The sequence below is a fragment of the Passer domesticus genome, chromosome 20 (assembly GCF_036417665.1).
Source record: "Passer domesticus isolate bPasDom1 chromosome 20, bPasDom1.hap1, whole genome shotgun sequence".
Taxonomy (NCBI): domain Eukaryota; kingdom Metazoa; phylum Chordata; class Aves; order Passeriformes; family Passeridae; genus Passer; species Passer domesticus.
The window spans coordinates 9,993,933-10,008,166 of record NC_087493.1 but is presented as its reverse complement, the minus strand read 5'-3'; the positions used below and the strand labels follow the sequence as shown (position 1 = coordinate 10,008,166).

The 14,234-nt window shown below is 40.6% G+C and overlaps 1 protein-coding gene across 1 annotated transcript in view; it reads right to left on the bottom strand.

The window, feature by feature from the left end:
• The window catches only part of TBCD (tubulin folding cofactor D), a 107,863-nt gene that overhangs the window by 22,479 nt on the left and 71,150 nt on the right, over positions 1-14,234 (bottom strand). The window contains exons 24-27 of the mRNA XM_064395956.1: positions 7,399-7,430; positions 5,325-5,387; positions 4,848-4,924; positions 3,570-3,651 (exon numbers count right to left, since the gene is read on the bottom strand). Of these exons, the coding sequence (XP_064252026.1) occupies positions 3,570-3,651; positions 4,848-4,924; positions 5,325-5,387; positions 7,399-7,430 (254 nt within the window). The remainder of the gene's footprint in view (positions 1-3,569; positions 3,652-4,847; positions 4,925-5,324; positions 5,388-7,398; positions 7,431-14,234) is intronic.

Below are 14,234 nucleotides of genomic sequence, written 5' to 3'. Positions count from 1 at the left end.
CACATCATTAGAATTTCATATTTGGCTAAGGAAAGAAAATAAGGAAAAGATGCCCTAAACAAAGCAGCTGGGAAATTTTGTAATTTGTTAAACTAAAATATTGAATGACTTAATTTTCTACAGGAAATGGATAAAAAATTTAAGATGTTCACTTTTACATGAATGAATTCATATCTTCTGTCTAAAAATCTGACTTTGTATTTATACTAAGCCTATCACTTCAGACAGAGAAAAGACAAACTTCTCAAAGAGTTACCAAATTTTAGACATCCAAGCACAAATTTCTGGCCAAGCATAGGGGAGCAAGTTCTTTTTATATTTATAGGTCTCCATTTTTCAGCACTGGGTAAGTGTTCTGTGTTAGGCAGGAGATCCCTAGGTTTGTGAATATCAGTTATTTTAACAGTTTTTCCTCAGAAAACTCCAGACTGGAGTCCTGGTTTAGCACACACAGAGATCATAACTAAACAGTGATATAATTTCAGATCATTTTTCATAAATGAAGCTGGGTGTTTTGGAGGAGAAAGCTCAGGAAGAAATGCCCCCTTTGGTTCTGTGTGCTGGCACAGGACACAGTGGGGACAGTGACCCTGCAAACAGCAGCAGAGTCAAGAGGCACAAGAATTAATACAAAATAAACCCAGCTGGGCATGGAAAAAGGAGCCTCAGCAAACACTAAAGTGATATCAAGGAGAAAATGAGGGTGTAAGAAAAAATAAAAAGAGGAAAAATCAGGAACAGGTTCCCATTACTGCTGCAGTCTTTATCTCAGACTTACAGCCAGTACTTCCTTTACCCAATTTTTCACATTAAACTCTCCTGTAAAATACAAAGAAAACCAAAGTACTCCAGAAAAGCTTCTCCAAGCCAGCTGCAGTAAACACAGCTCTGATTCAGACAGGAGCAAGGTGGTCTTATCAATCCTTATCCATCCCGTTACTGCACAGACACTTTTTAATCCTCAAAGAACAAGAAGCAGAGATCCTGGGAAGATTACATAATTGTGCCAGTGCTTACTGTAATCTAAGGTTTAAATGGTTGAGCAATATTTGCTAGAGGAAGAAAGCAGAGCTGCCATAAGAAACTCCCCATTCATCATAATTCATGGCTGTTTTCAAATCCCAATGCAATGGACAGGCCCCAACTCGTCCCTCAGCAGCAGCCCAGCTCCCTGGCCAGAGCTGAGCAACACCTCCAGATAAGCACATTTATTCCAAACTTTCCAAACTTTCCAAACCACCAGGGTGTTAAGAGTCCTGAGGCCACAGGAAGATGCTGTGTTTGCTGTGACAGCAGCAAAGATCATCAGAAGATCTTGAACAGTGAGGCTGTGACAGTCTCCACTTTGAGAGATGTAAATTTAAGATTGACTTTTTAGCCAAATGACACAGCAATGAGCAAAAAACAGCTCTTTACTTATAACCACTCAGTAATTATGGTGCAAAGTGAAATGCAAATGTTAATATTCTTCTAAGAGCCTTCAGCTTCATAAACCAACAGGGCCTATGAAGTGCCTACAATATTAATTCCACACAACCCATCCTGAAAGAATATTAAAAGAGAAAGTCAGCAAAACCAAAGCAGAACACATTAAGACAGGAAAACACTGAGAGAAGGTCAAAACAAACAGGCAAAAGGAGTGATTCAATAAAACTGCAGCCTTATAAGGACAAATTCAGAATGTCAAACTGCTAAAGCACCCTTGATTGGTGTTTTCATTTTAATCATCAGTGAAACTCTGGTTAAATTTTACCAAAAGCTTTTTTTTTTTAACCCTAATCCCCTTGATCATGTCCAGACCTGCTTTAATTGATTTATCTAAGGCTCCTGCACTGCAGCTTCCTCTCATACCCACATCCATCACACACTCTGGGAGGACTTTTACTACTGGATTTCAATCCCACAACAGATAGGCATGAAATTTGGACATGCTATCAGCACAGAGATAAAATACATTTGTTTTGTTTTGTTTTGTTTTTTTTTTTGAAAGATGCTTGCATGTATAATAGCACTTCTGTTATCATGTGTGGAGCAGAGTCCAGTGCAGCCAAGGCCAAATAAAAGGGTACTCAAGATAGAGCTGACCAGAGATTTTTCTAGAACAGAAAAATTGTCATTTTACAATTCCACTTCAGACAGTCCCATGAGAAATTTTATCCTTGTCTACAAATTTGACCTAAATGTGTCCCCAGACCATCACAGCCATGGTCACTTCAATCACAAGGCAGATGAAAAGTAAACCTCAAATCCAGGAAAAAAAAACCCATGAGGCTTCAGAGGGGTCTAAATGAGTAAAGCAACATCTGCAGCCTGTACTTCCAGCAGATCCCTTCTCCTTCCTGACTTGGGCACCTGCCTGAGTTTTCCAGTCCACTTTTACAGAAACTTGAAACTCCATCCTTACATAAAATCTGCCCTATCACCTTCTCAACTCATTTTCAGTTTGTTTGCTTTGACTCAGCACTGCCTCCTCCTGCCCAGCACGTTCTGGTTTCTCACATGAGCCTTTCCTGAGGTTGTGGGGATTTTATCTGCCCTGGGACCATATCACATCTTCCCATGCTGCCCACAAAGAATCTGGCAGGCAGGGCCAAACTCCAGCAGGGAAAGGGCCATTTTGGGGTTTGGGTTTGTTTGTTTGGGTTTTTTTGACAAAAATGTAAAGATTTAGCACTATATAAAGTATTTTCAAATCAGGATAGGCAGGTTTTATAGTTCAGCCCTAATGTCTTTGTGGCAGGGACTGCATGTAAATACATATGTGATCAATATCAACATCATTTTGGGAACAACTCTAAGACCAATAAATCATAGGGTATTTTGTTGCTTGATTTAATAATGGCAAAAAATATAGAAAAATGAATCAATATTTTATTAAGTACATGTACGTTCACTGTCATATTTAGAAAAACAAGAATATAAATGTTGTTATTGTTAAAATATTTATCTGTACAATCCAGCAATTTGTCTCTGATGGACATGATACAATCTGATCCTTGAAAGGAAGACAGGTACAAGAAAAGCAGTATAAAAAAAGATGCTGATTCATACACCCCAAGAGAAGATTAAGCCTCCTCCTGTACTGCTGATCCAAACACAAACACATGAGTTTTCACATGCACATGTATCAGAACTCTGGGTGTCCTTTTCTATCCTTTTCTTATCCCTTAGCAATTCTCCTGGAAATCAGCCATGATCTCTGGCAAAGTTCAGCAAAATAGGATGTGAAAAAGATTCACTTTGTTAAAATTTAGGATTTTAGAAATGCACAATCTTTGGTTCTTTCTTTTACAGTATGGAACAGAAAAGCAACATAAATTTGCTTCATTATGGTGGTACCTTCTACTCCCCTTCAGTCTAAGCCAGCATTTGTGTAGGAAATGAGACATTTTGCACACTTCCCAGTTGTCATTTTTCAGACAACTTTCAGCTGTCAGTTATTTTTTCCTGAAGAATTTTAAGTTGTTTTACAACCAGTGCTGCCCCTCCTTGTTCTGTGCAATCCCTCCCAAGTGCAAGCTTGCTCCAGCCCAGCATTCTGTGCCTCTGTGTTAAACATGAATCATTACCCTGCAGAGCTGGATCAGCTTCTCCCCCCTCGTTGATGTAAAATTCATTGCACAGAGCAGCCAGGGCAGACACTGCAGACTCCTGCAACAAAGGCACAGAAATGCATTTATTCACCTCTTAGCTTCTTAGAATTTTTAAGGAAAAATAAAGTAAATTTTAAAAAATCTTTTCAGATACTGCCATTTTCTTTATTATTATTACTTCCCAATACTGGTTTAGTAAGAAAACTTATGTAAGGAAAAACCAGATTTTAATCTTACTCCTTCAATATGACCAGTAAGCTAAATTAGCATTTAAAACAACAGTGATGTATAAAATGTATTTTCAGTTCAGATGAAAGACCTCCAGGATGACACAGCACCACAAAACACACGAGTCATTATTTCATCTTCCATATACTGATGCCAGATTGACAAGAAACAAACCCTATTTCCCCAGGGAGCTACAGAAAGGAAACACAGAAAAGAAGATGGGCTGAAGGTTAGAAACAAAAAGCCCAAACATCCAGGATTAGGATTGTGTCCTAATCTTAATTGGCTTAGAAAAGGATCAGTGGTTGTGTGTTACACCTGAGCCTCCTCATTTTTAGAGTGGTTTCAGTTTCAGTCTGTTAAATTCAGATTGTCTGTAAGCTCCAGCAGGGCAGCCAGAAATTGTCTTTATAGTTCAGCAGAGATCAAACTGCCATGGGATTTCTTGGGAAAATTAAGGTGAATAACTGGAGGTGTCAAGATGGTGTAAATAAAACAGCATGAGACATATCCATCAATGGGTTTAATATTCAGAACCAGAGCAGTCTGAGAGCACAGAAAAAGGATTTGCAGCAGAGTTTAATGGAAAATTTAAGCTCCTTGTCCTGAATAACTCTGGTAACTCACAGCAAAGCTCCCAGAGTACCTGTGGACATCATCCAGAGCATTTTTAACTCTCACAAGAGTTCTCTGAACCCACATATATTACAAGTACACCAAAACAGAAGCAAAACACCCTCTAAATGTAACCACAGAGCCACCAGGGAGCAGCTTCCAGCACCATCAGCCTCTCCAGACGTACAGACAGGAACAACCTTTGGGATAACTGCTCAAGTATTCATCAGAAAGGTCCACTGCAATCCTGAGGAATTCAAAGTACACTTTGTAAAATACCCCTTCTCACACATCTAAGAAACATGCATTTAAGAACCAATAAGATCCCATGGATAATCCACCAAAGGAAAGCAAAAGTATTTCTAATTTTGTATTTAACGTGACCACGTGAAGGAGGAGAAATGATTGTACCTTTATATGCTGTCGTGCAGCACTGGAAACAAGAGTGAGATGTCTTAGGCTGTCATTTATCAACCACTGCCAGCCACCTGGAACAGCAAGGAACATGAACAGCTTTAACTTTTCTTACTTTCTGAACCTCAGTATTCTCCATTTCATTTTTCCATAGACCAGAAATGACACGGATCAACCTCTGTCCTTGGTTTTCCAAACTAAACAAGGCTGTGACTCCCAGCAGAGGTGCTCCAGACTGGATTACCATGTCCACAGTGACCAGCCCATGCCTGGGGATGCTAAGAACTGCACATTTTATTTATTGTTCAAATTGCATCAGCATCTGCTGCAGTATTTGTCTCTTTTTGGTATTTTTTAATGTGTTAGACCACCCAACCCCATTAATTTTGCTTCTTTGAAAGGCATAATTTCTTAATACTTTAGTTTAATGAATAGTTATCACAGTCATGGAAGGTTATTTAAAATAGGACGTACCAATTATTGGATCTCCTCTAAATGGCATTTTTGATAGTGACAACTTCTCAATTAAAGTGCAAACTGTAAGAAAATAAGTTTGATAAGAAGATAAATATCCCCCAGAAAAGAGAAATTGTGACAATTTTGAAGAGACAACCACAGGAAGTTACATTAGCACTAATTTCAAATTGAAGAATATTTACAGACAGATATTCAAAATAGGGAAATTAAAAACTGGAAGGAAATTACATTTGTACAAAAATCACTACAATGCAGTAACTGTCCTCTGACATGAACCAGTCCCCTGATTCCTGCAAATCCCTTGTTTGGGGGAACAAACAAGGTGTGCACATACATATCAGCCACTTTTCTTTGTGTACAGCCTGGAAATGGCAGTGTAGCAGTAAACTGAGACAAGGATAATACTACAGCCACTAAAAACTATTCAAATAGACATGACAGGTTTTCCTGCTTCTTATTCACATCGTTTTTGAACCTCCAAGGAGTGGCATTTGTTCACTGCACACAGCTGGGAGCTATGAAACTGGATGCAATTTATTTCCTTTGATATTGGAATACATGAGCACATCCTTTTCACAATAAAGCCCTTATTATTTTTAATTTATGAACTTAAGAGAGTTCTAATGCTTACAAACCCACTTGGAGAACTGTATTTTTTAAGATGTTTTGAGGCTTTTTTGGGGAATGGAGATTAACACAGTAAACACTGCAAATTTTCTGTCTAACAGATTGACTGTATTGCTCAAATGAAAACTCAGCACTTGGGAAATACCAATATCTTTCACCTCAGTATAAATAAACGAGATTGGTACAGCTCCATGTCACTGCCTGGCTGCTTTAGAGCTGGTGGAGAGGAGGGAAAGGACAGAAGAAGGTGCTGTATAAAGCAATGCCATTGTTTTGTTTTCCTCTCCTCCCACAACCTGATTTTTGACTCTTCCTCTGGGCTCTGTACACAGCTCATCATCTCCATTTATAATCAACTTACTGGGCTCCAAATCTACTCTTGAACTCACTCCTCACTATGGCAATGTCACACAAAATCCTCTCAGTGCTGTGTGTCAGCCTCTCTGCGCTAATATTTATTCAGAGACAAGGTTAAGTGCAATGTGACTAAACCCAAGTCTCCTGGGGTTCCTCCTTAGCTCTCTGCACTTCTTTGTGCTCTGTTGTGGTTGAGACCATCATCTTCATTAGACATGCAGGCAATTTGTGGAACATTTTCAATTCTTCTCTCATTCCACCTACACAGTTGTATCATGCCAAAATACTGCCATTTGTATTTCTCCAAAACCATGAAATGTTCAGCTGCTTAACAGCTAAAACATATCACAAAAAAACTATTCCTTCAGCTTGTATTTTTCGTGTCACACAGCTGTAATCTCACTCAAATCCCCCTTTTCTTCCACCTCAGAGCTGAAGCTCTTTCACCCACGAGGTCTGGATGGTTTCAGATCTTCCAAGCTGGAATCTGCTCTGCAGCACTTTCCTCATTCAGCTCACAAGCAGGAAACCAAATTGGCATCATTTCCTCATCCACCCAGCCTACCTCTTCCTGCAACACCCTTCCTTTTTACAGCTTGTAACAATCTTCCAAATCCATCTTTTCTGTGGTGCCACACTCCCCACAGACTGTTGTTTATATGGTCTCTGTGCTTCACTTCTGTGCACACACGTGTTGTGATACAATCATTATTTCCACCATGGCTTCTGTCTGAAAGTTCAGATTGTATCTCTTCTGGAGAGGAGTCTGAGTAAATCACTGAAGGAAGACAGTTCAACCCTGAAAAAACTTCACTGTGTGCAACAGCAGAAGTGTGACACAGAGCCCAGACCCATCTGCTCTTACACAGAGTTATTCCAAGTGCATTGGTTATTCCAAGTGTATTGACACGCCATGTCCTGCTACACCCTTCTGCTGATTGGCCTCCAAAGTTCATCTTTTCTTAATTACTGTGCAGACTTTACTTATACATTCAACACGACACATGCAAAATGAACTGGAAACACATCAAGAGGCAGATTGCTCAGGGCCCCTCTGGTGCTGTCCCAGCCCAGCTGTGGTACTTACCAGCTGGTCTCATCAGCTCTCCACCTAAACCCCTGCAAAGCAGAAACAGCCTTCAGACAACAACCCACCACAGGCAACCTGAGTGTGCACTGCCCACAGTGAGGCAAAAAGCACCTCAAAACCATCTCAGAATGAAAGCAGAGTACAAAATATCCACAGTTTTGTGTTTGATCAACTCTGCTTCCTTATAAATCAACTTTTCTTGACTTCAGCGTGATTAATACAAACCTCTCCTGAATATTAAGCTTTCTTCTTGCAAAAATATACTCCCAGACTTCCTAATCTTTAATGTGAATAATAAGAAGACTGACAAGTTCATGTTGTTTTCTTTTCACTTGCTTCAGGAACATTCCAAACCCATGAGACTGGCCAAAGACTTTCCAGTCATACAGTCTCCACCAGCTTCTGATTTCCACAAATTAAAAGGAACTACGTGCAATTTTTAAATAAAATCATCATCTCTGTAAAACTAAGTAGAAACTTCCCTTCCCAGTTCCCATTTTCACTGATGTTAACTGGTTTCCTCTCCTGGTGAGATTTACCACCCTTCTCCTTTCCTGCTCAAGCTCCCTCCCAGGTGATTTTGTGTTTATCACCACAAGAATCACATCAGAAAAGGGAGAGACACAAATGGCTCAAGAACTTCAGGCCCTTCTGAGGTAAAGCTGTGCTCCTCAAGGATGGTTTCTCCAGCTCAGAGCTCAGCCCAGCTCCTCTGTCTGAACAGGAGCCTGGCCAGTAACAGCACTGGGAGGAGAAAATCTGAACTGGGCAGAACGTGGGGAGAGGGAAAAGCATCCTGGAAATGGCAGGGCCTGTTTGCACTCTCTGGCTTCTCCTGGCTGTGGGCAGAGACTTGTCCTGACCCCACTGAGCAGTGTCTGCTGCTTGTCTGGATACCCAGCCCCAAGGCAATGCCTCAGGTGTTTCACTCAGTGTCACCTCTGTGGCTTCACTGCTCCATTTTGTGAACCTTTGACCTCCCCTTCCTTTGGATATTTCCTCCCTTGACTCCTTGCTGTCTGCCTTCACTTCTGCTGGAATATTTCCTCCCTGAGGTGTGCCAAACCCTTAATCACCTGTTTGCATGTCCATGCTCTGGCAGAAACTCCCAGCAAGGGCAGCAACAACAAAGACTTGTTTGTTTGCTTGTTGTTTTTTGTTTATTTTAAACATTTTCTTCCCTCCTCTCCTCCTCTCTCCCCACAATAAAATTAGTAGCTGTGCTCAGAAGGCCAGCTTAGCAATCCTAACAGCTCTTACAACTTTGTTCTCCAGTACATCCTTTGTATGAGCTTCAAAAGCCCGAACATTTTAAACAGGTTTTTCCATTCCACACGAGGAGGTCCCTTCTGTAACATGCTCTGGGTTTCTGACTGCTCAACAATTTCATGTAACACAGAGATGCCAACTCCACAATAGTCTCATTTGCCATAGGTCAGCACTTCCTTTAATTGAGAAACTTTTGCTTTCCACAATCAATATAGATTATGCTTAATTTAATATTCCCCAGCTCAGTTTATCATTGTAGGAAGCAAGCACAGATTCTACATCCTCATGCTGATAAGGTCTGGGTATTGTCTACCCCACCTTCCTGCCATGCTGTCTGCTCTCCAGCTTCTAAAAAATTTAAATTAGGAAACAAAAAAAGTAATGCAAGGAGTCGAGACAGCAGCAAAAGCAGGTGACTGATGTGGCAAGCCTTGCTTCCTCTTCCACACTTCTCCCCTTTATTTTGCCTTCACCCATTCCTTACCTCACTGCAAATGAGTAGAAAATAATCACTTTGCAAACGTGTTTGGTGTGCAGAGTCTGCTGATGCAGGGATTCAGATATGGACTGCTCTGTTCCAACTACAAAGCAAGACCTGACTCACAAAGGCTGCTCCTCTCCATTTCCTTGCACTGCCAAGAAGGAAGTCAGGCCACTCCAAGCTGTGCTGATGGTAATAATTTGAGTGCTATCCCTTCCTCTGGCATTTCACCAACCCCAGTTCAGTTCAGAGCCTCTCTGAGGATTGCTGTCCCCATGCAAGAATGCAGAAAGGTGACAGGGATTTGCATAGCCACTTCTCCACGTGGCACAAGCTCCAGTCCAGTCCCTCTTGGTGGCACCACGACCTGAGTGTGCTCCCCTGCAAAGCTTCCCAGGGTGGTTCTTGCCCAGACACTCTCTATGTCCACCAATAAAGGTAATTTTGTTCTCCCTTTCCACAGCTGGTGCATATTTCACTTCTAAGAACCAAGAATTCTATCATAATCCAAGATCGTTCCTCAGCTAGTGCTTGGTTTGTCAAACATGATGCACATCTTTCTATTAACTTTATCTCACTCTACAGTATTTCACTAAATTAAAAAGATACGGATCTACCTAATTCAGAGATTCTGAATTTTGCTGCACAGTCAGTATTCCTTGTTTTTTATTCCAAAGACACATCCACAAGTTGCATCACATTATTAGATGTACCTGTTTCAAGCTTTAATTATTAATTCAATTTGCAAATTGACTGATGCAGTGCCCAGGCTCCACAAGCTCCTGAGCATTCCTTCCTGTGTGCAGCTCCACAGCAATGCTTCTCTCCTAGAAACATCCTGGGATGAGTCACAATGTATGTGTGGAAAATAAAATATATAATCCCTTGCAGAACTGATGAATTAACATTACTGACCTAAGAATGACAGAACCTATTTTATAATTACATTAGCTTGAATCAGAACCAGTGACAGTGCTGTTCTCAGGGCATAAAGAAGTTCAAAGTACTTTTGTGGATTTATTTTTCTTTAATTATTTTAAGCCTGCTACTTCTTGTGCAAAAGCCAGAATTCCTGTTTAAGATAATAAAAATAACAGTAACTGAAGCTGTTTAGAATTGAAAAGCATCTATGTTTTCCCAGATATTCAAATCTGAAGTTAGAAGTACTGGAATAGCTGAAGAGATTCGGTTGTAAATACTGGATTTTGGGAAAGCTGAGAACATGAACAGCAACCAAGCATTTTCTGTGGGAACTCTTTGTCCCAAACAGAACTGAGGTATCTTTAAAGGTCCAGGTTGCACATTCCCTGGGTTTTGGAGGTAGGGGTACACCTGGGGGAAAGGGAAACCCCTGAGCACAGCTGAACAGGCTAACAAAGCTTTCATGGCCAATTCTTCAGTGTGCACAGAATAAACCACACTAACATGAGAAACACCAAGTTTTAGGCTACTGTAAATTCATATCCCATGTTGTACTCTAACATCTGAATGCTACAGGTGAAATCCTGGGCCTATGGAAATAAAAGCTTTCCTTCTGCTCAGTCTGCAGCAGAAGGATTTCACCTTGTAACTCTTCAGAGGACAGTGCAGCAGGATCTCACAGAGCCACCCAGGCCCTGGATTCAGAAAACCCTCTGAACCTGGAGGAACTGTTAAGATGAGCTTTGTTGCAAAGCTGGAATTCTTTGCTGATTAAGCTCATATGCCTAAAAAAAAAAACCTCTTTTAGGCAGATGCATGCCAAGAAACACATTTGCCCTGAAACCATCAAGATCAGTTACAACCTTAAAGGTCTTTGAAACGAGCTGAGTTTCTCTTTTGCCCAGCACCTGTCAACACCTGCAGGCTCCCTCACTGCTGCAAACGCCGAAACTCACGAGGTGCCGCTTCCACTGACACTGCCTGCCACTCCAAGCTCCTAAATCTGCTGGGCTGCCACAGCTGACGTGCTCCACAGCCAGGCAGCCTGTCCAGAGGCTGTGGGATGAGCTCAGAGCAGGGCTGGCCGTGCAGCACGTCGCGGCAGCGCGCTGCGCGGCGTGGGAGGCGCTGACGAACATCCCCACGCATCCAGCAGGGTTGGACACAGCATCTGCTGAGACACAAAGTGCTCTGCAACCACCTGCAGGCAGCCCTGCACTGCCAGATCCACTCCTGATCTCCTGGGCATTCAGGCCTCTGGTATCAGAGTCAGGACTGGCCACAAGGAAGCTGAAAAATATTCTGAACTGTGGGAATGGGAAACACAAACTCCTACTGACACTGAAGGGTTCTGTAAAATTTGGATTGATGTAAAAATACAATACACAGAAAATAAGCAGAAAAATAATAAACTTCTATTTCCATAGTTGTAAGTAAAAATATGCCTTAAGTAAGTGAGAAGCTGCACTGATAAGATGGTGAAGGGTTTATAATGCAGGGGTGTGGCTGTATGGAATAAGCCAAGAGTTTAGAAGTTATAACAGAAGCATACGTGTGCCTGTGAGTTAGAAGCCCATTGGATAAAAGTATCCATGGTGCAGCAAAAGTAAGTAAAGGGGATAGGTTAGAAAAGCAAAATAAATTCTGTGGCAACTGTCTATTGGTTTAGAAAGTTCTATATTGCCTTGTAACAAAGAATTTGTGACTACTCTTGAGCTATGGCCAAATGCTTACTCTAAAATCTCACAGCCTCTGCGACTGATGTTTATCTGGGCAATAAATTGTTCTTACCTGAAAATAGTCCCACCCCTTCATCACTATAGCCAATAATACTGGACAGTTGTTCAGCTGAAATTTGTCCACCTGAATAGTCACTCCAGAACCTCAGACCATATGAGGCAGTTTCAGACAATCTTAACAAAATTCCTATTAAAATAGGAATTTCTTAAAGACTTTTCATATTGAATCACAGAATTATTTAGGCTGGAAAAGACCTTTATAAAATCATTGAATCCAACCACTGCCAAGACCAACCTAACCCTTTTAACACATCTTTTAAATGTGTTAAAACCTTTTAAACCTTTTCAACATGTCTTTAAAGCTAAGTTTTCTAGATGGTACAAACCAGGCATGGTGACTGCACCACTGCCCTGGGGAGTCTGTGCAAGGGTTGCATAAATCTTTTGAGTGAAGTATTTTTTCCAACATCAAATTAAACCTTCCCTGATGCAGCTTAAGGCCATTTCCTCTTTCCTATCACTTGTTACTTGAGAGAAGGAGTGTTGAGAATGAGTCCAAGGTCTGAGATGCACAACAGAAATAGATCTGCTACAAAAAAAAACCAAAAAAAAAACCAGCTACTAATCAAGCTGGTGCAGTGGAAGCAGAATGGAAATCAGGCTGTGCTTAAACCAGCAGTGATTTCCTAACCCAGGTAACACAGCTGAAGGCAACAGATGCCACAAGTTTTCATCTTAGGTTTTTATACATAAAAATACCATTTAAAACAAATAAAAGGCAGCACAATTTTTGTAACTTCACAACCTGCACAGCCCTAAACAGGCACAGGAGGCAGAAGCTCTACAGGGCATGGTTTGCATATGCCTTGGTGTAACCCCCACACAGAAACCCAGAAACTCCTGCACTACCCACAGCTGGAAGTGCACACGCAAATGCTGCAAGCAACCAGCTCCTCCAGACAAACCAGTGCATCAGATGTGTCAGGATCAAGGCTAATGGCAGGAAGTACATCTGATGTGCCTGGACTTGCAGGCTCCCTTGTACTATGGTAAACCCAGAGAGGACTTCTGCAGGAGGACAGAAAAATACTTGTATTTTAAAAAAAAATAAATCTGGTAATATGGTAGAAGACGGGATTTTCTATAATAAGAATAAATGAATTTGAATGCTTTGAGTATATTCAACACTGAGACTAGCTGCAGAACTCAAACCAGGATTGTGTAAAAGATAATCCATGGCCATCTTTCAAAATCAGGTTAAAGATGGTGCAAGAACTGCTAAACAAAGATGGTAGAGCAGCTCTATGAATGTTTCCATTACAGCATTTGGTTTTCTCTTGTCTGACTTGAGGTCCTTATGGATTGAACACAATCAGACAACCAAGAAACTCATGACCCATTTTCCAGCTTAAAATTTATAAACTGAAACTTTGTAAAAAATATTTTAAAAACCCCAAAATCCAGCATTTCTACATTTTACTTCCTTTTCCCTTTCTCAGAGGGCAAAAATATTCCCTAGAATTGCTTGATCAAAGCATTAAAATCCCTGCAGTCCCTGACAAGGCAGTTTAGTGGCCAGAAGTGAAAGCAAAGCATCTAATAAACAGCTGAGACATGTGGCCAGATGCTCTTTGTTAATACAGTTTAAAATCCTGAAATACAAATAAAAAAATCAGGTTTTCAACATTCCTCCAAGATGTTTTTAACACTGAAAATTCCCGGTAGCAATTTCTCAAATGGAAATCTTTGGAATATTATGTGCAATAATTACTCATCATGAAACAAGTTTGGCTTGTTTCACTAAATGCTTGCCCAGCAACACTCAAATTGTTGGTTTGTTTTTATAACCTAGTTTATTTTTCTTGTTCCATTTTAAAATATTTTATGCACACTGATATTTTACAATATGGATTAGGGCAGACATCTCTGTCTCAGCTAAGTATGAGAGCAAACAGCAATGAATCAATCCTGCTTGGAGTTGAATTAGAACTCTTATCTAGAACAAAAACATTTCTGTAGGCATCTTATAAATACCATTAAGAGCAAGAAGTGCACATTATGACAAAAACAAATTACACCCAAGCTCCACCCTGACATTAAAGAATTTATGGAAGCCAAGAGAGCCACCCACAAAGACATGAATATACAGTATCAGCACTAAGCCTATCCAGCAGCCCAAGCTCACTCAGGGCTGCAAGTGCCACATTTCTCGAAATGATCCCCCAAGAAGTAAATTCTATCATTTTTTCAGAAAGCTTCATGATTAAAAAAAACTTGCACAATTTTTTCTCAACCTGTAATTAATAATTACATAAAGAACTAGTTCAGGTTTACTCTTTTCAGGGAAGGCACGTGTGAAGAAGTGAACTAAAAATGACCAAAAAACTGTCAGCGAAAGGAGGAAAAACCCTCACTTGCATATA